The following is a 25,690-nucleotide window of genomic DNA, read 5'->3' as shown; positions in this document are numbered from 1 at the left end:
TTCACCTTTATTTTTTTTCCTAATTTTCCCTTTATTTTTTCCCTAAATACTCTCTTTCTTTTTCTCCTTTTTCCATACATTTTTTCCCTATAAACAACTGAGAGGGCTCAGATACCCCGACCCGATCTATTCTTGTAGATGTCTGTCAGAGTTGGAATTACTTTGATCAAGGATGAATCCCTCAGTTTGCCCCTTTTTTTTAGTTTTTTTTTTCGGGGGTTACTTTTTGGAAACTTTTTTGTGTTTGGTGTTCCATAGCAATCTTAAATTCTCCAACTGTGTACCAAGAAAAAAATGAAATCGTGTAGAAAAACGCATCCTTGTTTTTTCCTAACATTTGTAAAAATTAATCTTTTGAGTCAACCCATAAAGCTCTCAAGCTTTCCCCATAGGTATGCTTTCTCTAGATAAACAGCCCTACAAATTTATACCCCTAAAATCAGGGGTTTTGGACCCTCCAAAATCTAACTAGAAGGCCTAAGATCTAAGTGTTGGATCTTGTCATCTTGGAAGTATGATTAATACTTCACTCTTATATTCATATAATATGAGGTAATACCAAGTAAGGCAAAACTAGAATCATTGCCTTAAAAGCAGTTTTGATAGCCTTTATGAAAGTCTAATTACTCAAAGAACATCCTAAAGGAATGGCTAACAATAACAACAACAGATAAAAAAAGAAAGATTAAGATGAAAAAGAAGAAAATAACAGGGATCGGAAAAGCGTTTGTAGAACTTGATAGCTTAGACCCCGCTACCATTTCGTGCTCAATAAGTTCACCTCGATAAACAAAAACTCATTTTCAATTCAACCTTAAAAAAGCTTAAAAAGCTTCCTTTCAATAGATTCAATACCATTTTCTTCTTCACAATGATGCTTATTCTTTTCTCTTCTGAACAAGATCACCAAGTTTACATACAACCAACTTTTTAACTATGCTACCAATCTTTCACTATATCCAATATTCAAATGTACAATTACAAAATTACTAAACCAAGCATTTCATTATTTAACGAGCATGACCGTAAAATGAATTCAGTTATATACATGAAGAAGTTGGAATCTTACTCTATCGACCTTTTGCTTTCTTCCAACTATACATCAGAGACTCCATTGCTTCTTGTATGTTCGAGCTATCTGCAACTGCCTGAGATGCCTGGCGTAAACTTTGAAGCCCACGGCCTAAACACGCAATTCTGGGTGCGACAGGAACAGATTCCGCAGCACACTCAATCCCATCGCCGTAAACTAGCAGGCCTGTACATGTTGCCACGCTACACCCGAATGTGGCCCACGGCAGAAACCCAACGGGCCTGACGTGTCGTTTTCTCATTATTTCGTAAAAAGCTGTTCTCATTGTCGAAAAACTGGTTCTTTCAGCAGATGCTATAACAGTATGTGCGACAGTACGGATTTTACCTGCAGAAGATGTTGCCTTCATTATGGTAGTGGTTTTGGTTCCAGAGAGACCAAAGGTTTTACCCATAGCCATTGCCATAGCTTTCTGATTTTGGATCAAGGCGAGCTTTAATGAAGCAGGAACTTTGATAGAAGCCAACTTCATAAATGTTGAGGCAGGTCCGAGTTTAGAGAGAGATGAAGCTCCTAAAATGGCTGTTGCTCCTGCACCAACTGCTACTACTGGTTTGTTGGACAATAAACCCTTTCTGTCGGAAGTTTCCGGTACCAATTTTTCTTCATATTCTATTAAGAACTTGTCAATTAAATCTTCAATCTCTGGAGGTAAAGAGGTGTTCCAATGTTTCCTCAGACCTGCTAAGCTACTAGCATCAACTACTGCAACTATGGATTTGAACTTGTGTGCCTGGCTTTGGAGTGCTTTAGCAAAGAGAGCATGAGATTAATCCTCTGTCGAGAGCTCAGAAAACTCAGATTTCAAAGAGATTTCTTTATCCAATTTGTTCGATGGGCATCTCGCAACCTGGTTTAATCCAAGTCTCATCCCCTCTAAAGCAACTCGAAAGGCACGAACTTCTGATAGAAGTTGGGTTTCTACAGTTTCTCCTTTATCCACCTTATAAAGCATCGTTTGTGCATTAGCCATAGCATTCCCAATAGATGGAATAGTTGCAAACATATCATGTAAATCAGAAAGTAATGGATAAACAATCTGAGCATAAGACGGTGCTTGATAATCACAATCCAGTTGAGGAACTCCCAAACCAGCATCTGAACCAGAAAGAGAACTTAATCTACTAATTGACTGAGAAACAACTGATCTAATCGTCTGCAAATGAAGATCATTTGTTAAGCATAATCGCTTCAAACTCGGTGAAGGAAGATAACCACTTGATTGAGGAACCAAATTGCTTGAACCAAAACCCAAATTCTCGCTCTTTTCTTTACCCATGAAACCTGTAAACAAACTAAATAATAACGGTGGAACATAATCGGATTGCTCGTTGTCATTAAGCAACAAAATGGAAGAACCAACATCTTTTGCCGCATTTCTTGCATCCAAGAAATGTCCATAAAATCCGATCCCGAAAATCCCTTTCAAAACCTCATTCCCAGCCAAATACTCATACTTATCTTTATCAAATTTATTGATGAAACTCTCTTTAATCACTCCAAATGTTGATGTGGGTACACAATTATCCTGATTATTAGCAATATCATTACTCCTAGGGTTATTCTTTTCCTCTTCTTGAACATCAATTAGAACTGAAGAAGCAACCTGAGCTATGACAGCTTCAGGTCGAACTTCTTTAATCAGTAATTCTGCATCTAAAGCCGATTGCTTTGATAAATTCTGAGTTGCTAATACGTAAATAATAGATTGAGATTTAGGGTTTTGAATAGCAAAAACGAATTGTTTAGTTCGATCAGGAATTGAAAGCTTACTAACCAATCTATCAGAAAGTTTTATATCATCAAGTTGACGAGAGAAAGGCCATAAATTTTGTAGAAACGAAATAAGTAGAATACTCATGATCTCAAGAACATTACGAAATTCATATGTTTATCAAAATCAAAATACCAATTTGATCACATATTCAATTGCGGATTTCCCGTACCCAAGAAAAAGGTTGATCTTCAGGTAATTTGACGATTAGCAAGAGTTAGCGAGAAAGGAGTCAGTTACCTGATTGCAAGACTGTCGGTGGATCGATCAAGATGAAACCCTAATTGGAAGTCTGATTATTTCTGTTTCAAGCTTTTCTTATTAGGGTTTTTGTTCGACATGACAGTGTTGTTCTTTGAACAGAAAAGAACGGACAGGGAATTATGTTTGGGCTAATTCCTATTCAGTCCATATTTTATGACCAACTTCCGTTTTGATTCACTATTTTCTCAAAATGCGGTTTTGGTCTTCTCTATATTTGTTCTATACTTCTATCCCTCCTCTTTAGGTTCTCACTCATATTTCTTTCATCTTCTTTAACGGTAGTCCAACTTCTTTCAATTGTTTTTCTTTTTGTTATTTTCACTTTCTTCTTTGAAAAAGAGTAAAGAAAAAGAAACTTTTTAGTCAGATTAAGTCCGTCAAATACCAAAGAAGGTGATCACCACAAACTACGAAGATAATATTTCTTTCTCCGTAGAAACACATTTTAACTTTCAAGCATGACCCTCTTGTCTTACTCCCTTCCTCACTTTCCTCCTCATCTTTCTCTCCCCTTCTTCCATGTCGAGGTACATATAGAGAGAAAGGTTCATTCCTAATACTAAGTTTCACAAAATCTAGATCGTCTTCTATTCTCCCCCCACCCAAACACACTTCTCTTAAATATTCAACCTAAAAGGTACAATATAAATGTGAAATACTCATCTGTAAATCATAAAGGCAAAACATTTTGGACACCTTGTGAGATCCATTTCAAACTCCTCTTTAATAAAGCAACATCTTAAAGACTAAAAAGCAATCTTATTTCATTCAAATTGAAGTATTTGTAGGAACATTGACTTCATTAACATGTACTAACTAATTAGCTTGTTTATATTGTACACTTATCATGTAGGTACTTTGTTTACAAGAAGTAATAAGGTCAAACTAGCCAAGTAGAAATCAAGTATATATCATGTCATGGACTGTATGAAGTTGTATCAGCAACTCTTTACTTCAACAATTGGCAGGTGAGTTCCTCTTCCTTTTGGTGCACCAGGCAGAGCTGTAACAGTAAAATAAAAATAAAAGCACCCATCTATTAGTTAGATTAACAGATCAAATATGAACAAACAAATTTAAAGTGCGAGAAGCTAGGAAAAATAGATCTTCGGTGGAATTCTTCTATTTCTCATCGTCTGAATCTGAGCTGTCTGACTTAAATGGACCTAAAATCAGCCCAAATCTTCCATTCAGACTACCTTAGTGTAGACTTTTGTTGGGAGGATATTTCAAGAAAAAGTGGATAATATTCTCCACCATTAACCAAAGCAGCTAATATGTATGCCTAGCAATTTCCTTAGCAGATTTTATGAGGTCTTTGGGGTGTACCAATCAGACGCAGCAACGTGTTGGGAGTTGAGAGTCCGACCCTTTTCAGGTGCCTAACAAGAGAAACCCGGATAGGAATAGGACCCGCCAATGTGAGGACACATTGGCAATAGTCCTAGACGACTACGAGTTTCCTTTACTACTTTTTCTTTGAGAGTTCGACTACGATCTATGTTAGTCGTTACAAGGCATTGATACATCGTATCTCAGTCGATTGTTCTCTGCTATCTGGTAGCCAACCTAGAAAAAGAACTACCTTTAAAGGATACGCCATACACATTCTAAGTGTCTAATAATATGAGAAGGTCATCTATTAAGCAAAATGTTTCATAAAACCAGACAATATAACCTGCCGAAGCGTGCATTAAGAAAGTTAGACAAAGATACAACTAAAATCAGATGGCAAAAGTCACATTCATTTGCAATAATCAATCAGTAGACTTGCCCGATAAGGAAATTAGACATGTAAGAAGTACATTAACAAGAAATTACACGTACCCAGAATTGGAGCATTCACTTTTTGCTTCCCGGCTTGTTGGTTTTGATCATTGTTCCTGATATTCGACCCGTTCCTGCCATTCCTTAGCTGATTCGAAGACTCTGCTGCAAAATAGAGCTCTCTTGCCACAACAGGACCTAACCCAGTGTATATCTCTTTCCATATCTGTCGCTGTTCATCACAGTTAACAAACCTCAAAGCTTCCAACTCATTCCTCGAATAACGTCTCTTGTATCCATCAACCTTCTTTGGACAGGCATTTCTAGCTTCAGCCAAAACCATCAACAAACTCGGCTTCTCTTTTATAATTCCATTCCAATTCCTCTTCGAGAAGTTCTCCTTCTTTCTGTTAAAGTCTTGTTTTATGTTCTCAGAGTAATAACTCCTAACCCTCTTTTCATAAATTTCTTTCCTTTGATACCCATTTCCAATTCTTGGTACAGTTCTGAAATTGTTCATCACATTTGTACTAACACCAGCTGAATGATTTGCCGGCGGCTTTCGATTGTTACTTGAAGAAACTTTCATCTTTCCATTGCCCTTTCCTTGAATTTCTAATATCTCTAACTTTTTATCACCATTTTGAACTACCCACTTATCCCAATCTTTCTTCCCTCCTATCTTTTGATTAACATTGTTGACATTAACGAAACGATCCCAATTATCTTCTGATCTTCTTAATCCATTACTACTCATCTCAATGAGATTATGAGACTGAGAAATCAATTTATGACCTTTTTCTAAATCTTCTTGTATTTCTACCACAACAAAATTATCATCAGTAAAATTCCCTTTCAAACCTTTCAAGATTACAAAATTATCATGAGAAATTGCAGATTGCACATCATTTTGTGCCTCTGTGATGTTTAAGGGGAAAATTTCTTGCTTTTCTTGAAGATTTGAGTCATGGGTTCCAGTGATATCGAAATTCGTCTTGAACCCATTTTCTGAATCAGAAGAGAAAGGAGGAATCTTACCTTTTCCAGTGAGTTCTTGCTTCAATTCATCTTCTTTGATGGAAGAACCAGCATAATCCACCATTTCTTGAACAATTGAATCACCAAGTAGAGTGATTCTACCACCTTGTTCACATTCAATTGAGGTATTTGTACTAATCTTGACGCCATTTTCTTTGATTTCGGTGGAAGAACAGATGAAATCCACCATTTGGTGAATAGATGAATCATCAAATTGAGTAATTTTCTCGCTTAGTTCACATTCAAATGAGGTATTTGAACTGATCTTGACGGCATTTTCTAATCTATAAGAGACAGAATCATTAACATTTTCTTTGATTTCTGATTGTAATTCATCTTCTTTAATGGAAGTTAGTATATCCATGATTATAGAAGTGAAAGATAATCAAGAAATTGAATCTTTGCGTTTAGAAGGAGCTTGAATCGGTATCGAGAGAGAGAGTGAGAGAGAGGGGTTTTAGAGAGGTTGAAAGATTTTGTGTGAGAATAGAAAACCGGAAGAGTTACTCCAGCTATTTATCCCCGCCAAAAGGGAAAAAAAAGGAGTTCTTTTGAAAGGTGACTTTTTTTTTCACTCCCTCCTTTTTTTCTACTATTTGCAAAAGACCCCCTTTCTCCCTCGTGCCTTTACCATCATCATGCGTAGTAGTATTATAATCGGTTTCCGCCGGTAAACGACATTTAATCTAATTCACATTTAAATCAAAACTCGTAAAAAAAACATTTGGAGATAGAAAAAAACAGACAACTGAATGAACAATAAAGACGACGGTTTTAAAAAGTTAATAAAGAAGATAAGGGAGAAGAAATAGAGAGAAAAAGAAGGAAGAAATATTAACCGACCCATAAACCTGATGTAAATCGTGAGAGAGAAAAGTAAGAAGGGAAGATACATGGTTAGTAGTATGAGAAACTACCATTGCTTGCACCCTTAATTTATTTTTTTTCAAATTTCTCTCTCTACTCGAAAACTCGCTCTCTATTCTCATTTTTCGACGAAGAAAAAAGTCCCCTTCGATGAAACTCCCTTACCTCAAGCAAATGGAGAGGTTTCAATCTGCAAAAGAAAAGATCGCGCAAGAATTTTACTTTATATCCTTAAAATCCACCACGAGGGCTCTGGTTGAAACCCTTAAAACCCTCCATGAGAATTTCGATCAGTCGAAAAGTGAAAACGTTTCGTAACAATATTTCGGTCAGGGTGAAAATTTTACAAAACCACATAAATAATTTAAATATGTCAGAATTGTATATAACACACCAAAATAACATTGTTATTGTGAATAGTTGTAAATAGTTGACATCGGGGCAAACATAAATTTTTTTAACAAAAATATAACATAACCTATCAGTTTAAGGGTTAATCTGCAACTCACACTTAGTTCAATAGGGAAATTGAACAGCTCATTCAGAAGTTAGTTACAACATGGAGTTAATTACAAATTTAAAACTTCTCAAATAAATATTGAGGGTGCCTTTAATAGTTATGTGAGGCGCCTTTATTAGTTATAGGGGAGGCTCTAAGAGTTAGAGGATGATGCAGCGCGTAGTAGGCAAGAGATAAAAAGTATAGAGATCACCACTCTATGATTGATTAAATCAAACAAAACTTTATTCAATAAACTAATCTCCCTTAATAATGAACATTAAAGGCCTATTTATAGGCTTGAAACCCTAAAGTAATGGATTTTTGAGTCAACAGTCCAAAATCTGGGGGGTAAACCCAAAAAAAATCCACTCTTGCCCAAAAATTAGTTGCAGGTCCAAATGTCAGTTTTTTTTTTTTATTCCCGTCTTGCCCTTGGACGGGACATGCTGACGTTTTCCTGAAAAAAAAAATGTCTGGTAAATAAAATAATTTACCAGTACACGAAAAATTCAAAGTTTCAAAATTTTTTGAAAATTTGAAATTTTCAAACGAAATTTCAAATTCCCGCCCAGCAAACCATCTCTTCCCGGTAAATAAAATAATTTCCCGTACACAAAAAATTCCAATTTTCAAATTTTTTTGAAATTTTCAAACGAAATCTTTTTTTCGAAATTTTGAAATTTTCGAATTTTTCAAACGAAATTTCAAATTCCCCGTCAAATTTTCAAATTTTTTTGAAAATTTTAAATTCCCGCCTAGCAAAAGTGTCTAGTACATAAAAAAATTTCCAGTAAATAAAATAATTTCCTGGTCACAAAATCTTTTTTTCGAAGTTTTGAAATTTTCAAACAAAATTTCAAATTCCCGCCCAAATTTTCAAATTTTTTTACGAAATTTCAAATTCCCGCCCAAATTTTCAATTTTTTTTGCGAAATTTCAAATTCCCGCCCAGCAAAAATGTCAAGTACAGAAAAAAATTTCCAGTAAATAAAATAATTTCCCGAAAACAATTTCGTTTCCTGGGAATTTTTCGGTGGCAGTTCCGCAAATTTATGAACAGTACACATTCTGATGGACGGGTTGTCAGATTATTTTTCAGAAAAAAAATCGTTTCCCGAGAAATTTTGATGGCAATTTTGTAATTTTCGATGGCATGAACGGTAAATACTTTATTTTCTAAGGGCCCTTTACGTAATTTTGACCCCCAAACTGACACATTGGACCTCCCTTTCATTTTTAGGCAACTTTGGGTGGGATTTTCATTTTGGTCCCCTTTTTGGACCAATGGCTCAATCCCTCTAAAGTAATAGAAATCTAAAATAACTAAAACGCTAAAATATCTAGAATCTAGAAACTGCTAAAACCTAAGAAAATAACCAAAACTGCGAAACTGCTAAAACTACGAAATTTTCTCTAAAGCAACTAATATTCTGAAACTACTACAGTAAAACAAAGAAAATATAGAATTCGAAAAATACTAAAAATAGAAAATCTTCCTCTAGGTCATCCAATCCCTGACTTGTCACAGCTCCACTTAGCATAAAATTCTAATGTTATTTTGCTAGCTGCATCATCCTCTCCGGGTTGGACAAAATTCGACCTCGGATTTGAATCGTCCTCGTCCGAATCATCTCCAAATTATGGTAATAAGTCTTTGACATTAAAAACATCCGAGGAGTGCACATGACTTAGCAATTTTAGACAATAAGCATTCAGATTAATTTTTACAAGTATCTCTAGTGGTCCGATTTTCCTTGTTGATAACTTGTTATTTTCACTGACTAAGCATTAAAACCATCCGAGGAACACGTGGAGTATGAGGAGGGCGAGTATGTTTGGGTTGGTTTAACATGGTTACTTTTGTAAACAAAAAGTTAGTTGTTTTAGAAATATATGAAGACTTGAATTCTATTGGCTTAAATTCAAATTCAAAATGTCTTATTGAGATATCTCTATTCCACCTTCGACACGTCATATCTGAGATCTTACTAGAGATAATCTTTAACAAAATTGAAAAATCTTACATGACACTCTGATTTTCTAAGATTGAGTTTTGAATTAGAAATGTTGATATCGATCCATATAGATCAAGGAATAAATTTAAGGCTCAGTACCACATTAAGACTTGTCTTGGGCCGTTGGATGATAGTGTTGACCAGGCTGTGAGTTTGTGAGATATCTAACAAATATTCCACTGTGGCCCACACACGAGTTTACCAATTATTAAAGCAAGACTGGGACAGCTACAACAACGACGACGACGCAGTAGTGAAGTAACAAAAAAAAAAAAAAAAAGATCTACCTGTAAATTCTTCCCCCTAAAAGCAAAAGAACAAATTTCCTTTTTCTTCTATACCAGTCCCAGTCTTCCCTCATATTTCGATCAACACAAACCCTAGAAACAGAAACTCAGGAGGTAATTACATGTTCATTTCTCTCTTACAAAAGCTTCTTCTTTCATTTGATCTTTACTAATTTTAACTGTTTGAGAGAGAATTTAGGTAATTTTAATTTGGTCTACCCTTTTAAGATCAAATTTTATGATCCCTTTTCTTGTGAATTAAAGGGTTTATAGTTGAAAATGATTTGATTCTTGCCCTTTGTTTTCTTTGTTGATTCACATGGATACTGAAATCTCTGTTGTTTCAAGGAAGAACAGATAAATTTGTTTGATTTTATTCTTCTTTTGGTGTGAAATGGGAAAATGATACTCATAGGTTTTGTTTTGGGATAATGTGTGTGAGATGCATTCATTGCACATGGAAATTATGACCTAATAATGATAAAATTGTTACTACTACTACTACTATATGTTATCTGAGATTATCTTTTATGGGTATTATAGGGAGATGCACAATCACCTTGTTTTCTTGAATTGAAGAGGAAAATACGAGATGCGTCGTTGGCTTTGTTGTAATCGTGTATTAGAAGAATCAGATTATCCTCATGAAGATGAACCCTTGAAAACCCCAGTGGATACTGCTGATGGTATGCTTTTAATTTTACCTAAATCTAATACTACTATTGTTTGCATAATTATCTATTTTGATTCAAATGTGAACTTTGAAATACTTGTTTGGTGTCATTTTATTGAGAAATGGATAAGATTGAGCTACCTGTGTCATTTTATTGAAAAATGGATAAGATTGAGCTGCCTATGTTATTTTAACACAAGAAACTATACTTGTGCTAGACTGCTAGTTGAAGAATACAGCACATAAGGTGCTTGGAAACGCCAAAAACGTTTAGAAGCTTATCTTGATATACCACCACCGCCACCAAGACCAATAGCTTGATCTTGTACTTCTGGTCCATTTTGCATATGACTTGGATATGTTGTATATATGACTTCAGTTGATGGTATTTTTTTAGAACTGTTCACCGATTTACATATTCTGACATTTCAGGATACGGAGGCTCGAAGCAGCCTCCCTCAGTTAATACTGAAGGGAAAAAAGTTCCGCCACCTATTGAAGTGCCTGCTTTAGGATTGGATGAACTGAAAGAGAAGACTGACAGTTTTGGATCGAAGTCTTTGATTGGCGAAGGGTCATATGGAAGAGTATATTATGCAACTTTAGACAGTGGAACTGCTGTCGCTATAAAGAAGCTTGATGTTGCATCTGAACCTGAGTCCAATGTTGAATTTTTGACCCAGGTATACCTGCAAATATCACCAATAATCTAATTCACGAACAGAATCAAGTGTGTCAGTGTCAGAAAAGTGGTCTGCTTTCGTGTTTCTAGTTACACTGTTACAGTTCAGAGTTTCTCTAACCATGGTACTGTATGATCATTTTCAATTTCAGGTGTCTATGGTATCAAAACTGAAACATGGAAATTTTGTTGAGTTGCAAGGTTACTGCGTAGAAGGCAGCCTTCGTGTCTTAGCTTATGAGTTTGCAACCATGGGTTCTCTACATGACATTTTGCACGGTATAAATTTATTTGCTAACGCCCATGGTAGAACTGTTTTTTTTTTTGAATAATTCGATTCAATTGAAACGGGGGGAAAGAATGTACAACCCCTAGGGGCTCAGAAAAGAAAAAATCAACACAAGAAAAAAAATGAAAGATTCCCAATACTTCACAATATCCGTAAAAGATTAGTGCCTAGCCCACGTATAACTACTGCTCCAGTGGAAAATATTGCATTTAACCGAGAAAATGATTTGTTCTGGAGAGTGTAACTTATCCAGAAAAATAGACTCATTTCTCGCTCTCCACATTGCCCACAAGATGGCTTATGGGATTAGTTTAATGAGCAGCTTCGTGTTCTTCCTTCCCCTGATGCCAGACCAAACCATGGTAGAACTGTCGAAACTTATTCTTTGGGTGATTTCAGGGTTGACATTTATTTGGTTACTCCCAGTTAAAATATGGGTCCCAAGAGTTTATTTTCTTCTATTACTTATTTTAGACAAGCTTAAGCTTTAAATATTAAGCCCCCTTTGGTATTTATTCTGAGTATTTGTATTGATTTAACCTAACTCAAACTTGTAGCTGCTATGTAATATATTTCAAGTGGTTTCATATGCAACAAATTTGCATAGATCGTAGACCAAAAAACTGCTTATACAAATGCTACGAAAAGTCGAAAAGTATTGCTGGGTTCTGGCCTCCGGGAAGTGTATTTTGAATAAAATACTATTATCTAAACCTCGTGTATTCATACAAGAAAATCACCTTGCGAAAGCTTGTAATGAGTTGCTTGTGAGAATTTGTACCTTGAAGTCGATAGTGCAATTTTTTCTTCTGTTTGCACAAGCTTATACTTGTTCCGTAAAATATCTGTTAGAAGTTGCTTTTCGCAAATCTCTTCAGAAACTTCTTTCACTATTAATCTTTTTGGGTTTTTATTGTTGAGCTTCTTTCACTTCAGTTTCCCTTTCTCTTGTTCCACTAGCAAATCTCGTTGTTTAAAATTTTTGATTTTGTTGGAACTGCAGGTAGAAAAGGAGTTCAAGGTGCACAGCCAGGTCCAGTGCTTGACTGGATGCAGCGAGTGAGAATTGCGGTTGATGCGGCGAGAGGATTGGAGTTCTTGCATGAGAAGGTTCAACCTTCAATAATACACAGGGACATCAGATCTAGTAATGTTCTTCTATTTGAGGATTTCAAAGCCAAAATTGCAGACTTCAACCTTTCAAATCAGGCTCCCGACATGGCAGCACGTCTTCATTCTACTCGAGTATTGGGAACATTTGGTTATCATGCACCAGAGTAATGCTTCATTTATCTATATTGTTCAACTAGTCAGTTCTTATATTATATTATATGTATAGGTGTCTTTTTAATGTGCATAAATGTTTTCAACTGACTGACTGAAGATAAAGCTATATCTAAATCTACTAGGCTCTTTCGTTTACCAAGGTTCTGGCGTAGTGTTTTTTTTATATACTACAAAATTCTGAAAAAGTAACGGGAGCAATAAGAAATTAAGAGTTAACGGTTGGATCACCAGGAAATGTTAAATCTAATTGAATATCCGTCTAATGTCTTCCACAAAGTTGAAGCAGCTCTCGTTTTTTCAGTGACAACATTGACTTATAAAATTGGATGCAGATATGCCATGACTGGTCAATTGACGCAAAAGAGCGACGTGTATAGCTTTGGTGTTGTGCTCTTGGAGCTCCTGACTGGCAGGAAACCCGTGGATCATACTATGCCTCGTGGGCAACAGAGTCTCGTCACTTGGGTAAGTGTTATATTCTAATCTTGAGTTAGTACTTTCTTGTCATTGGACACCAGTTGTAATTAAGTACCGATATGCTTCTCCATTTGAGAAAAAGAGCTACCTCTGAGATGCTAAAAGTCAGGGCCGTGCTTGGGGCCGTGCTTGGGGCCGTGCCGGCAGGGCGGCCGCACAGGGCCCCCCACCGACAAGGGCCCATTTGCAATAGTATCCTTATAGCTATTGTTTATAAAATATAGATACAAGCACATACATAAAACATCTCTAGCCGGGCTGGTTGGAAGTGGTTGATTCCATCTGATAGGCGAGGGTTCGAAACCCACTGCTTGCAAATTAATTTTGCTCTTTAGCTGGTTTTGTAATTAATGTTCATGGTACATTGCTAATTGACTTTTTATTTTTTTACTTTGTTACACTTCTTTTTACCATTTTGTTACGTATTTGGGTTCATTTTTTGAAGTATTTTTAGAAATAGATATCTAAATTCGTAAAAAAAACTCGAAAGTATGTATGTGAAAATCATGATACAAAAATGCTACATCCAAAAAACCACTTTTAGATTCTAAACTATGTCATGTACAAAGAAAGAATACATTTTAACAAAGAAATTATACTTTGTTCAAATTTTGTTTGTAATTTTTTTTGTTCTAAAAGGCCCAGATTCAAATTTCGCACGGGGCCCTTAAACTCTCAGGCACGGCCCTGCTAAAAGTGGGGTGGTTTCTTGGGTTAAAAAAGATGAACAAAATTTGGACAAGGAATTACAGAACCCTATAACTGGATTTTGATACTCGATTAGCGAGTTTGAGTCTGTGAGAAGATTATTATTCTTAACAGTAACGAATGTGAGTAATAGTAGAGTGTCTCCATTGAAGAGCAGATGCTCAGTTGAAACATATTTATTTAAGAAGCTTTCATAGACTTTATTGTCTCGAGCACTATTGTACATTTCGCTGAAGGAGTTAAGCCAGCACAAGATTTAAATGCTTTACTATATCTTGCACACCCAATTTCAGAAGTAAACCCCAACTCTTGTTTCATACTATTGTTTATCAAGTTCACAAGTTAAACTGGTAGAAATTTCAACTGAATCTTAATTTGCTAAAACATGATTCAGCTACCATTTCTCCCATTATCCTGATTGTTTTTCTTGTTTCTGTTATAGGCTACTCCGAGATTGAGCGAGGATAAGGTTAAACAGTGTGTGGATCCAAAGATGAAGGGAGAATATCCACCAAAAGGAGTTGCTAAGGTACCTCTCTTTCTCTTGTCCTATCATCTAGCTGAATATGTTTGTTAAATCAGAAGCATGTTAGCTTTCTTCCTTTTCAAGATAATGCTACTTTAAATATGTAGACCGGGTCACACAAACAAGCACATGCATAAACACAATTTGATTACTTCGATTACTAAATTGGCTGAAACCAAGCTTTGAAGTCCTGACACTAGAATGTAAGATAATAACAGATAACTATAGTGCCTTCCGGGATTCCATTACCGATCATTTCGTGGAGACACAGTCTACCTTTACTGATAAGCTAACACAATCTAATATGTATTGCAAAAGCTAATGAAATAGTGGTGTTGGTGGTATATGTCGATACAGTTGGCAGCCGTGGCGGCATTATGTGTGCAGTATGAGTCAGAGTTTCGACCAAACATGAGTATTGTTGTCAAAGCACTCCAACCACTTCTCACGCAGAAGATCCCTGTCGCAGCTCCCGAACTTTAACAACCGTGTCGTTAGTCTCCAACAAGGATCTCTTTTTTTTCCTTCGAGTTCGATAAATCAGCATATTTGTGGATGGTTGAGATTTGTTTCAGTGTGTGAGATTGATACAATTTAGGAAAGAATTGAATGGGTGATGGGTATTATCTCATCCATTGTGACTGAACTTTGGAGTGCCTGTCTCCCCTTTTTCTCTTGGGTCTGAAAACCAGAAACTTATTTTTATGGATGTATTTGTTTATTCGGATTTTGTTATTCATATATGCAAAGAATGAGGTTTTCAGGTTGTCATATATCTTAGTACCGCCTACTCAGCTGAATATTGTTGAAAAATTCTGACTCATACATATTTTGATTTCCCATCTCAGAAATCATTTTTATTTTGTGGTCAATTGTAGTCTGGGTATCTCAGTCAAGACTAATTAAAATTTTGGCCTCACGTTCCGCACAATCCGGGCTTCAACGTAACCGTCATTCTCTCAGTTAGAGCATAGCTCAAGTTGTCGAGCTTGTTATTGCAAACCCCACTACTCCGCCTCTCTAATCAGAGCTGGGTTCAGGTGGCAGAGCTTACTTGGGTCTACATCTCTGCTTGCCTCCATGTTGTGACAGTTCTAGGTGCCTAAGGAACTCGTGCAGACTTCTCAACAATCTCTCGGTTAGAGTTGGGCTTATGTGATAGAGTTCTTTTGGGTCTACCTCTATGTTGGCTCTATTAAAGGCTCGCTCGCGCGCATGTAGGGCTTTGGCATGTGTCACCCATGTCAATATGTAGACTTTTTTTGAGTAGTTAAATCTGACCAATGTTTGGCTTAGAAGGTAGATCAGCTCTAACAACACTTCTCAACCTGTCAGGGTTAGTCACAGGCAAAATCCATATTATCAGCTAGGCATAGATTTATTTAAAGGTGGTAAGTCGTACCTTTGGCAGAGGAAAAAGTGTTGCTTTGAATAACACTTCCTTAGACGATTACCTACTGGGGCGCATTAAGTTCACAGACGAATTTTCTTAATATCTACTTGATAACTCGAACAATCCTTCGATGTTACAGATACGAGCTGCATTCTCGCCACATGGCGACAGCTCAGGCATTTTGCCTGATGGAGGGGATATGTCACCATCATTCCAAAGAATCTCGTATCTCCTATATATAACCTTTCTAGTCAATCTTTGAGCTTTTTCGTTAAGCTTCCAACTGAACACCAGAATCTCCATTCTCCAATCTTGCATTTCAGATTTCTTTCTTGATCCTAAATCTTCTTTGCTAACCGAAGGATTCCTTACTTAGTTAGGAGGCTCGTCGTCAGTTCCTCATCGTCTTCCATACATTCTTCACCCAGCAAAAGATTTCATCAATGATCTGTTCGGCGAATTAGACAACTCTAATACAAAGTAAGCAGTGGTGGTCCTTTGATCGATCGTTGCACTGCATCTCATTGTCTTAGAGTTTTCCTTCCCCCGAGTTTTCCTCTCTTAAATTATTTCTCTTCCCATGATCCTTCGTCTTACTCTAAGTCCATTATTTCAGATTCCTTCTCCTGTTATCATCATGGATGTCACGCAGTGGTATGTGGATCAGTGATATTTTATAGTTCTTATGTACAAGCATGTCTTCCTGCTCTGACAGCCAAACCCTGCATTCTAGAGTAGTTTGAGCTTATCATCCCCAACCCTAGTACCACTTCACTCATACAATCTAGGTCGGAGGCCTCGTCCATTTCGGTGTCAGTGCAAAGATGAAGTTTACTTCAGCCTTCTCAGCGTTTTTGCCGGATTGCTGCTCATTTCCTCTATCTTTTTCTTGGGTTCCAAATCTCCATTATTCCTGTAAAGTTGCGTTTTGCTCGCTAATTCATTTATAATAAGGGTTTTCCTTCTTTTTTTTATTGTGTTCTACTATGTAATTCTTTTTGCATCCTCGAGGATTTCGTGGGCACGAAAACTTTCGTGTCCACAAAACGTTTTGTGACCATGACTATTTCGTGGGTACAAAACGTTTTGTGGCCATGACCATTTTGTGGCTACAAAACATTTCGTGGTCATGACCATTTCGTGGCTACAAATCGTTTCTTGGCCACGAACTATGTGATTTCCACAGATAGATCTATACAAACCGAGAGAGAGATGGAAACTGTGAGAAAGAAAGAGAAATGTCTACAATGAGAGTGATCTACAATGACGACAGAGAGATCTAGATTGAGAACGACCGAGAAATAGTTAATGAGAGAGAGAAAAAACGAAAGCAACAAGAGAGAGAGAGAGACAGACAGAGAGATAAAGTAACAGTGAGTTAGAAAGGAAAGAGAAGAGGTGGCAATGGTGGTGGCTGGAATGGTGGTGGTGTGATGTTGTGGTGGTGAAGGTGATAAAGAAGATGAAGATTAGGGGGCAATGTTTGATCAAGCCAGTTTTTGAACTAAAATAAAATATGGCCCCGAGAATGTAAAAAAAACACGGATTCTCCAGTGAATTTATTCTCCAGAGATTATTCTTTATTCCCCATAGCCGCGACCGTTTTTTAATTTGATTTGGTTTAAAATGCAAGAAAATACCAAAAGTAGTTTATTTAAGCGTGTATATATCTAGTAGCTTTTCTCGTCCAATTAGCTTAAAAAGTACTAGATTCAAAAAATCTATAGCCGGGCTACGTTATCAAACTTCCTAAAGAGAGAAACTAGAATTGTTTAGGATGTATGTCTAGAGTATGTCTGAATTTTCTTGTCTGAATTTTCTTGTTCTGTATCATTTCTCTTTATATTTACTATAGTATTCAAAATTCCCAACAAATTCTTGTTTTAGCTTTAGGTTTATTTATTCTCAATGAGTTTAAATTTGGAAGGCAGACAGACACTATTTCAGGCTAAGTAAAATAGGTTGTAATTTTGTTTGAGGAAAGGGGTAAAAGTGGACTTTTAAACATTTTGGACCTTTGGCCAATGAATTGTCACCTGTGGATAGAAGAACAAACTTTAGAATAAATATGTCAATCTTTATGTCCATAATATTCTTATTTATAAAGGATAGTTTTTCATACAAGCACACTTATTTTATTTATATACTTTCCCACCCCATTTTTATAACCATGAGGTTCCAATTGCCCCCTATCCTAGTCTAACGTTTGTTTAATCCCAACGTTTCGACAAGAAAATAGCAATATCAAACTTTACCATTATACTTCTACCAATATATTTTGTGTTTCAATTACAATAATCTTCTTTTATTATATATTTCTCGTCATTCAATCATGATTATCGTCTTCTTCCACCAGAACCGTTTTCTCTCTGACAGTTGAAGAAAACAGCTGCAACTGGCGGTCCAAGATTGTAAAGCTCCGAAAGATCTTTGGTGTTGAAGTGTTGGCGCCATCCGGGTGCATAAACAGTTTGACGGCTTTGTTGTCGGAACAACACAAAAACGAAACGATGAATGCCGATTGTGGGTCGCGGACTTTCGTATGGCACAATTTCTTGTCCTGAAAACCATCAACCACATTCAATTAGTTCATCCCATGCTTAAATCCGTTCAGTTATGGCCCAAATGTTATTCCAATTGAAATTCTATTTATACAAACAAAATTTCGACGATAGATCTATAGCCGTTTGGTCCTTTTGAAATAAAGAGTTTTCCGTTTAGTTATGGCCCACATCCATTGTTGCACTTTTGGTTGTACATATTGCATGTAAAGAATGTATTTAGCGAATTACTTACCAAGTCCTGCTTCCGTTGTTGCAGGGATATCCGTAACCAACCTAAAATACAATTAAAGAAACCATCGTTAAAAGTCGATCTAAGTCATCCTCCAAAATCTTTATTGAGAGAGTGTAGTCATGAAATGATTGATAGACAATAGTACTGTAGTACAGAAAAGCTATGAAGTTAATAAACCGTCTTTTAGGATGCATGTGTAGGATGATAGGTTTATGAGAGAAATGGTATTTTCGTCCATACTCGTAAACTAAATATACCATATAATATATTATATAGTGATATGAGCCCGAAGGCTCGTGTGCAAGACATTTAGTCCTATAGTACTTGGATATGCCTTTATTTTTTAACTTCTTTTTGGATTCAAGAAGAGATTACCAGTGCAAATATTCTCTTAAATCGGGGTCACTTGGGCTAGGAGCATCTGGATCGACCATAACCTGTCAAAAAGATCGCTTTCAAATTATAATACGAATGACCTCAAATATATGCATGAAACGAACACTCTCTTTTTCTATTTGAACTTTGTTAGAAACGCACATGTTACTACACAACTAATTAAAGTATACTGTTATATACGTTTGAGAGACAAATTAACCTATTAGGTACGAAAACCCGATGCTATTTCGGTCAAATGACTTAAGAAGCATGTGTTGATCAAAACAAAAAACGTAGTAATTATGATCACCAGAGTATAGAATGCACTCAAGTCTTCAGGCCCTCCAATCTGAACTCTAGGTTTGTTAACAATAGCTGAAGGTTTAAGCTCACAACCATTAGTTATATCATTTGAACCATATGTCACCTTTAGTGATACTGATTTCTTAAATGGGTCTAAGACATCCCCTATTACTCTTCCAACTACCAATGGGTCTCTTTCTCTACGCATGATTACACACTTACCTAGCTACCTAGAGACAGAGGAAGAGATAAAGAGAATGGGTGTTGTTAGCTAGGTTTTGAAATGGAGGGTTTGAGGTGGTTTGGTGATTGAGAAGAAGCAAGCTTATATACATATACTAGCAAGGTTGCATAAACTTTATGAATAAAGGGTGATTGGAATCTACTTTATACTATAAAACCCTAGAAAAAACTTATGGTGAAAATGTATCTTCCTCAATCTTCTTCTAAAGACAAGTGGTCCTAAGACTCTATACTCCATGTATAAATAGATTCTGATATGAAGTAAATCAATATCTACAAAATGGGAGTGTGGTCTTGTGGACAATATCTTCTCCTCACTTGTGATTCGTTTGTGATCAATTAAACCTTCATTCTTTCACTATTTGATATCCTACACTTTATTCTACTGGTTCCTAGGTGGAGTAGTTAGATTCGACACGTCACCTTCGCCTTTTATCTACCTTTTCCTTTATCCACAAGGTGCAAAAATGATATCGTTGAATGTAGTGAAGCTCTTTTCTCAACGATACATGACGATTGTCACATCAAGCTAGATTATAACATTGCAACATGAAAATTGTGTCAATGCCATAGATATCTTACAAATGTGATAAGATAGAATAATCGCTCAATTAGCCAACACTTAAGAGGTTTTGTTTCTAACAAAAGCTCCACGAGCCCACCAGAAAGGCCGTCAGAGTTACTAAGTTTGAATTCGATTCGCACATTGGGTGCTCTTCCAAGCGATATAAGACTATTACATCAAAAGAATAAGAGGAAGTATCCTCAGAAGATTGACAATTATGCTTTTGTGTACCAAAAACCATACAATAAATATTACATAGGAACTTATAAAGATAACATAGATTTTTGTTGACCTCTTAATAACTATTTTTTGTTCTGGCTTCGCCCACGAGTAATGTTGGCTTGTTCTCGTTAGTATGTTGCAGGTTTGTTGAAGTTGCTTCAGCAACTATGGAGTTTAAACTTTTTATTTTGGCTGCGATTTTGGGGAATAAAGAAAAATTTCTAGGGAATAAGTTTTCCGAGTTGTCCATGTTTCTTTGTAAATCTCTATGACATATATTCTTTTGGGGAATACAAAAAAAATTTACAATTTACAAAATTAACTTTAAGTAAAAAAATAATTAACTTTTTTATTTTAAGTTATTTCCCCCTCCTCTTTCTTCTTCTCGGGAGAAAACTCATTCATCTCATCTCCTCCACAACTTCTAGCTAAACTTTTTTGTTATTCCTTCTCCATCACTTCTCTTACTTATCTTTCCCAAATTTTCAACCCGCTACTACCCTTACTTCTCTAAAATCAGAAACAAAGTTACAGAAATAAAGAAGGAAAAACATTCTAAACTCTAAAAATCATCAAATAAAATCTCTTGAAATTCTTAATATATCTTCCATGGGACGGCCAAAACAAGTTTCTTCATCCATTAATCCTCACCAAGGGAGGTAAACACATTCTAAACCCTAGAAATCAGTTAATTTTGAGCCCTAAAACATACTTTTCATCACTTCTAAACGTATTAGGTTTGCTCTCCATGTTAAGATTTAGTGATTAGATAAAAAAAAACATTGGAGAAGAAGATGAAGAAAAGAAGAAACACTTGAAGGAGTTTAAGGTTTATATCCCTAGAAATTTTTTGTTTAAGTTTATAAAAGTTCCTTCTAAAATCTCTTATTAGATCTTCTAAAACTTTAATTTTTTAACTTCCAAAATTGGAAGCCGTGTAGCAACAAATAGAAATAAAAAGGTAAATCTTAGTTGACTAATTTTATAGAAAAAAAATTATAATTTTTGAGTCTATAGACCAAAAATAGGGTCCTAATAGGAGATTTAATCCTCTATAATCCTAAAAAGGATTTAAAAACCAAATTAATCATCATAAAAGAGATCTAGTCCATTTGTATTCATCTCGAGAGAAATATCAAATCTCTATAATATTTAATCCTTATTAATACCTATTATAACCTTTCCATATATTTTGTAACCGTTTTTGCCAAAATAATCATGTATATATCATTTCCTTAATTGTCTCCATCTTTCTCTCTCCAATCACAATTATAATGAAAGAAATATTAACAAATCTAATATGTAACCGTAATATAGTATATTTCATTTTCAAGAACATTAACCTAGTTGTTTAACCACTATTAACATCAGAACTCTACATTCATCTCCATTAAACTTATCGAAGATCAATTCTTGAAGGTAATTATTTTTGCTAAAATCATAATGAGAACATTCATTTGTAAGATTTCGTTTTTGTTTTCATGTATTTGATATTACTGTTTTGTATTTAGAATCATTTTTAAGATCTAATAATTAATTTTTAAAACTGTATCAAATTGTTATGTATTATTTCTGAAAAAACGATTCAATTGTAGATCTTTCTCATAATATATATTTCCATCTTTGATAGATCTGAAATGGAAGTCTAAACTTCTCTCTCTCTCTCTAAAATTTTAATATCAATAATGAAATCTTTGATCTTTATATCATATTTAATGTTTTAATCTAGGTATGTTCTATATCTTTCAATTTTTGTGGTATGTATCTTAAGATTTTCGTTTAATCATTACTGAACTTTTTTTCAGATCAGATTCATCTTCACTGACGGACTCAGATTTGCGGTATATTCAGATTCATTGTTTTCTCTGGATATAAAGTACATGTACTTTACGCGTACTTTTTTCACAAAACAGTTGCCGTTTATAGTACAATAAATGTTCCAAAAATTATATGTAATTTATTGCACATTATACATATTTTTTCACATAAAAACGACATGTGATTCGAACTAACGTTATGTTTGTCTTCTAACACATTATGAAGTTCGCTCCTTCTCTCTCTAGTCTCTCTCTCTTCAACTTTCTTCTTCTTCGTTCTTGTTGTAGTTTTAGTGTAACCCTCGCCAGATCCGGCGAGGGTTACACCTCTCTTTCCCTCTATTCCTCTCTCTCTTTGATCCTATTCCATCTTCTCTCGTTTTCAAACCCCGTCTCTTTTTGCTCCAATTGATTTTCAATTTAGTAAACCATTTAAATCCCTTTCCCCCTCTCACTGTCTCTTGATTTTACTGTAAATCTATTCACGGTGGGCTATTAGATCATGCAAGATTTGGTAGTGGTGGAGTATTTTATGTTTATGATTAACACTGAAGATCTGGGTTGAAAGAACAAGGAATCACTTTCATCAATAACAAATAAAAAGGAATTTACTCGTTGAGACTTACTGAGTTGATTATTCCTTCCGGTGATGACGACGGTTTTCCGACGGTGATTTTCCGGCGGCGGTTTTCCGACGACAATGGCAGTTTTCCGGCGAAAACGAAGGGGTTGTAAATTTAGTATTTTCTTAATTTGTATTTTCAATTATTATTGTTGTAATTTGCTTTTAGTCAGACCTTTAGGGTCTCCTTTCACGGATCTTTAGGATCCTTTTGTCAGACCTTTAGGGTCTTTTTTCTCGGATCTTTAGGATCCCAATAGTGTCTGTGTCTAGTCCAATTTCTTTCTCTTCATGAGGCACTTTGCATTTAAAGGTATGTAACTCTCATGAAGTTTTCAGAGGAGAGAAATAAGAATTCATCCATGTAAACATTGTGATTCAATCACTTATTAATGGAATTTGTTCCCTTGGTTTCAAAAAAACACATTATGAAGTTTAACAAACAGTATGCATAATTTATTCCATTATACATGTCGTTTCTAGTAAATTGTTTGTTTTGTTAACAAATGTATATGTTTTCTTTTTGCAGTTTTGTTGTTACTTATGGAATTTGCTACTGAAGTTGGTCATTTGTTTCCTGGTGGTGCAAAATCATTTGGATATGCTCTTCGACAATATAGTGTAAATGTTGTTTGTCCTGCTCAAGACTACATATGCTCTTCGACAATATAGTGTAAACGATTTTTTGGTAACAGAATGTAAACGATGTGTAATGTAAAAGAAATTATGTGTTATGTAATAGAAAGTATGTGTAATTTACCGAACAAGACCCAAATACATTTGATAAATTACGTTGTATACTTGACTAATGATGGTTTATTCGTCATAAATAATACATAATTTACGTATTTGTTTCATAATTTGTATTCGATTTGTATTTATGTATGAGTAAAAACGAAAACAAATGCTGCTTTAATGTTCCCAGTAAAATATACTATTTCCAAAACTGAAAGTTAAGTGAGAGAAAGTGATATATATGTTTTGTATATTAACCCCCAAATCACGCTAAATTGATCCTAGATTGATTCAGATAATAGGAAAGAGAAAATTTGATTTCCAAATCTGTTTAGAGGAGAGAGAAATTATGATTTGTTTCTATCTTTTTTTTTTTCTAATAAATCTCCATATATTTGGCTAATAAATCTCCATATTAAATCTGTAAAGAAGAGAGAGAAAATTGATTTGGGAAAGTTTAGATTTTGTTTCTAAACAGATTATAGAAGAGAGAGAATTTTTCGTGAGAATCTAACCGTTTTTTCCTAAAATCAAGGTACATTAAACCGATTGAAATCCCAAATGAAGTAGGTTTAGAGAGAGAAAGTGTCTTTATGAAGATTGGTATCCAATCTGTTTCGGCTGAATAAAGATCCCCCACAAATCACGCCCACGGGTTTTGGGAAAGTTTCCTAAAACCCTCGTAAATTCAAAAAACCCGGGGTTTTTTGATTTGGGATACATTTGGTATTACCCAATAAATTAGCCATACTTTATACCCTTCTTGTAAAAGGACCAAAAATCCATAATCTAAGAAGAATGGTCTATAGACCTATTATCAAATTAATTTTGGTCTATATACCCATGGACTCAAAAAATTATTGTCCTTTGATTTTTCTTTATCCCCCAAAGCTGCGACTTGTTTTTTTTCTTTTTGTTGAATTAAACTTAAATATGCTCAGTGATTTTATAGGTATGACTGGTCCAACTTATATAAGAGATTACGTGGGATCTTACCATTTCAAAAGAATGAGAAAAACATGACAATTAGCTATGAGTTACATCTATATCATAGATAATTGAGGGATAAATCATAGTGTTATCAGGATTAAAAGAGAGTACTAGAAAAAAACATTCTTGTTTTCTCTTGTCCATTTCTTTTTTCTTTCTGTGAGAAAGGTTAAAAAGAGAGAATGAAAGGTCTCCTCTTGTCTCCAAGGAATCTAGAATGAAGGATAGTTGATACCATCCTCTCCCCTAGCATATTACTTTATGTTTCCTTTTAGAATCATACCTTTTACCACTTCAGGGGCGTGGGTGAGGGGGTGCCAGCGGTGCGACGGCACCGGACCCCCCTCTCCCTAAGGGTCCCATTTCTGAAAAATTTATAGAGAGATAACTTTATAGACATTTGAAAGCCACTCTAAGACATATAAACGAGTTAGCTCAGCTGGTCTGCTGTTGGGAACTAGCCTCAGGCTACGGAGGTCGCGGGTTCAAAACCAGTGAGGGACTTCCAAATTTTTTTTTTTTTTGCGTTTTTTATAGCATGGACCTGATGTTATTTTCTTTATAGGCACTTTAAGGCCCAATGTTATTTTTTCTTGTAGGCAGACCTGATTTAGGATAAATGGTTGGTAGTCTAATATTATTTTTTTGTTGGTCGCTACGAGAGGTTTTTAAGTAAGGGGCCCCGATTAAAATTTCGCACCGGGCCCCTAAATTCTCAGCCACGCCACTGTACCACTTGATTAGGGTTAACATGAACTTCCTACTGTCTTTGTGCTTTCTTTTCCTAGCTTGTTACAAACAAGAAGTGACTACTCTATCACCAATGTAATCTTATATTGCAGACATATATATAAGTGAGGAACTAAAGCCAAATTCATTATCATCGAGAAGTGTCGTTAACTGTCTCGTCCTCAACTGAATCTTTGAACGACATGAAAAACAAAAGTTGAAAAGAAACAACTTCCTATTTTCTTAGACTAGAAATAAAATGGCATTGTGCAGACGCTCAAATTTTTACCGAATCTCAACTGCTCAAATTCAAAAGTGTTAAGTTTGTGGTCATCCAACTCAAAACCAGTTGACATTGAGTGGAGAGCATCTACACATTATATTCTTGGTTGTCAGTTACCCCTTCTTCAATGTGTGACTATACTCACACGTCGCCTCATGTGTGGTGTGGCTAGCCTAACACGTGTTTTTCTTGTCTCGGGTGACGTGGAGCCCGTATGCTTTTTAGGTCTATCACGTGCGGGTCTAGCTCTAATACCATGTTAAGTTTGTGGGCATCCAACTCAAAACCAATTGCCAATGAGTGAAGATGACATATACATTATATTCTTGGTTGCTAGTTACCCCTTCTATATGGGACTATTGTCACAC

The 25,690-nt window shown here is 35.6% G+C and overlaps 4 protein-coding genes across 6 annotated transcripts; 1 reads left to right on the top strand and 3 right to left on the bottom strand.

The window, feature by feature from the left end:
• Positions 1–800: 800 nt before the first annotated feature.
• Positions 801–3,312, bottom strand: LOC147539479 (uncharacterized). Its single transcript, XM_086641145.1, has one exon. The coding sequence runs from the start codon at positions 2,952–2,954 to the stop codon at positions 1,863–1,865; it is 1,092 nt and encodes a 363-aa protein (XP_086497271.1). The 5' UTR covers positions 2,955–3,312; the 3' UTR covers positions 801–1,862.
• Positions 3,313–3,870: 558 nt separating this feature from the next.
• LOC147539478 (uncharacterized) lies at positions 3,871–6,496 on the bottom strand. The gene is made up of 2 exons (XM_086641144.1): positions 4,959–6,496; positions 3,871–4,134 (listed from the first exon to the last, which is right to left on the bottom strand). Exons 1-2 carry the CDS (start codon positions 6,298–6,300, stop codon positions 4,070–4,072), a joined length of 1,407 nt encoding a protein of 468 aa, XP_086497270.1. The 5' UTR covers positions 6,301–6,496; the 3' UTR covers positions 3,871–4,069.
• A 2,915-nt stretch (positions 6,497–9,411) lies between these two features.
• On the top strand, positions 9,412–15,020 carry LOC147539477 (protein CYTOSOLIC ABA RECEPTOR KINASE 5-like). Of its 3 annotated transcripts, none has more exons than XM_086639910.1 (8): positions 9,412–9,721; positions 10,151–10,293; positions 10,713–10,963; positions 11,115–11,241; positions 12,255–12,528; positions 12,871–13,003; positions 14,166–14,252; positions 14,607–15,020. In XM_086639910.1, exons 2-8 carry the CDS (start codon positions 10,200–10,202, stop codon positions 14,730–14,732), a joined length of 1,092 nt encoding a protein of 363 aa, XP_086496036.1. In that variant the 5' UTR covers positions 9,412–9,721; positions 10,151–10,199; the 3' UTR covers positions 14,733–15,020. The 3 variants fall into 3 exon arrangements, 2 of the variants coding, with proteins under 2 accessions (XP_086496036.1, XP_086496037.1); XM_086639911.1 differs by having other exon boundaries at positions 9,718–9,806; XR_015225099.1 differs by lacking the exon at positions 14,607–15,020 and having other exon boundaries at positions 9,433–9,721; positions 12,871–13,119; positions 13,713–14,252.
• Positions 15,021–17,727: 2,707 nt separating this feature from the next.
• On the bottom strand, positions 17,728–19,413 carry LOC147539476 (protein HEADING DATE 3A-like). The gene is made up of 4 exons (XM_086641005.1): positions 19,124–19,413; positions 18,814–18,875; positions 18,439–18,479; positions 17,728–18,202 (listed from the first exon to the last, which is right to left on the bottom strand). Exons 1-4 carry the CDS (start codon positions 19,322–19,324, stop codon positions 17,979–17,981), a joined length of 528 nt encoding a protein of 175 aa, XP_086497131.1. The 5' UTR covers positions 19,325–19,413; the 3' UTR covers positions 17,728–17,978.
• Between the last annotated feature and the right edge of the window lie 6,277 nt (positions 19,414–25,690).

Source organism: Eschscholzia californica, unplaced genomic scaffold, assembly GCF_041429995.1.
Source record: "Eschscholzia californica isolate CP2 unplaced genomic scaffold, dmEscCali1.0.p SCAF_5, whole genome shotgun sequence".
Lineage (NCBI taxonomy): Eukaryota > Viridiplantae > Streptophyta > Magnoliopsida > Ranunculales > Papaveraceae > Eschscholzia > Eschscholzia californica.
Note: the sequence above shows the minus strand (reverse complement) of the source record. Positions and strands in the feature narration are given on the sequence as shown.

Bases quoted from the DNA above. Each gene is read 5' to 3' on its own strand.
- LOC147539479 (XM_086641145.1), bottom strand. From the start codon at position 2,954: ATGAGTATTCTACTTATTTCGTTTCTACAAAATTTATGGCCTTTCTCT.
- LOC147539478 (XM_086641144.1), bottom strand. From the start codon at position 6,300: ATGGATATACTAACTTCCATTAAAGAAGATGAATTACAATCAGAAATC. The intron at 4,135-4,958 runs GTACGTGTAATT...TTACTGTTACAG, and splicing joins AGTGAATGCTCCAATTCTGG to CTCTGCCTGGTGCACCAAAA.
- LOC147539477 (XM_086639910.1), top strand. From the start codon at position 10,200: ATGCGTCGTTGGCTTTGTTGTAATCGTGTATTAGAAGAATCAGATTAT. The intron at 11,242-12,254 runs GTATAAATTTAT...TTGGAACTGCAG, and splicing joins TCTACATGACATTTTGCACG to GTAGAAAAGGAGTTCAAGGT. The intron at 12,529-12,870 runs GTAATGCTTCAT...AATTGGATGCAG, and splicing joins TTTGGTTATCATGCACCAGA to ATATGCCATGACTGGTCAAT.
- LOC147539476 (XM_086641005.1), bottom strand. From the start codon at position 19,324: ATGCGTAGAGAAAGAGACCCATTGGTAGTTGGAAGAGTAATAGGGGAT. The intron at 18,876-19,123 runs GTGATCATAATT...TCTTTTTGACAG, and splicing joins TGAGTGCATTCTATACTCTG to GTTATGGTCGATCCAGATGC. The intron at 18,480-18,813 runs GTAATCTCTTCT...ATTGTATTTTAG, and splicing joins TTAAGAGAATATTTGCACTG to GTTGGTTACGGATATCCCTG.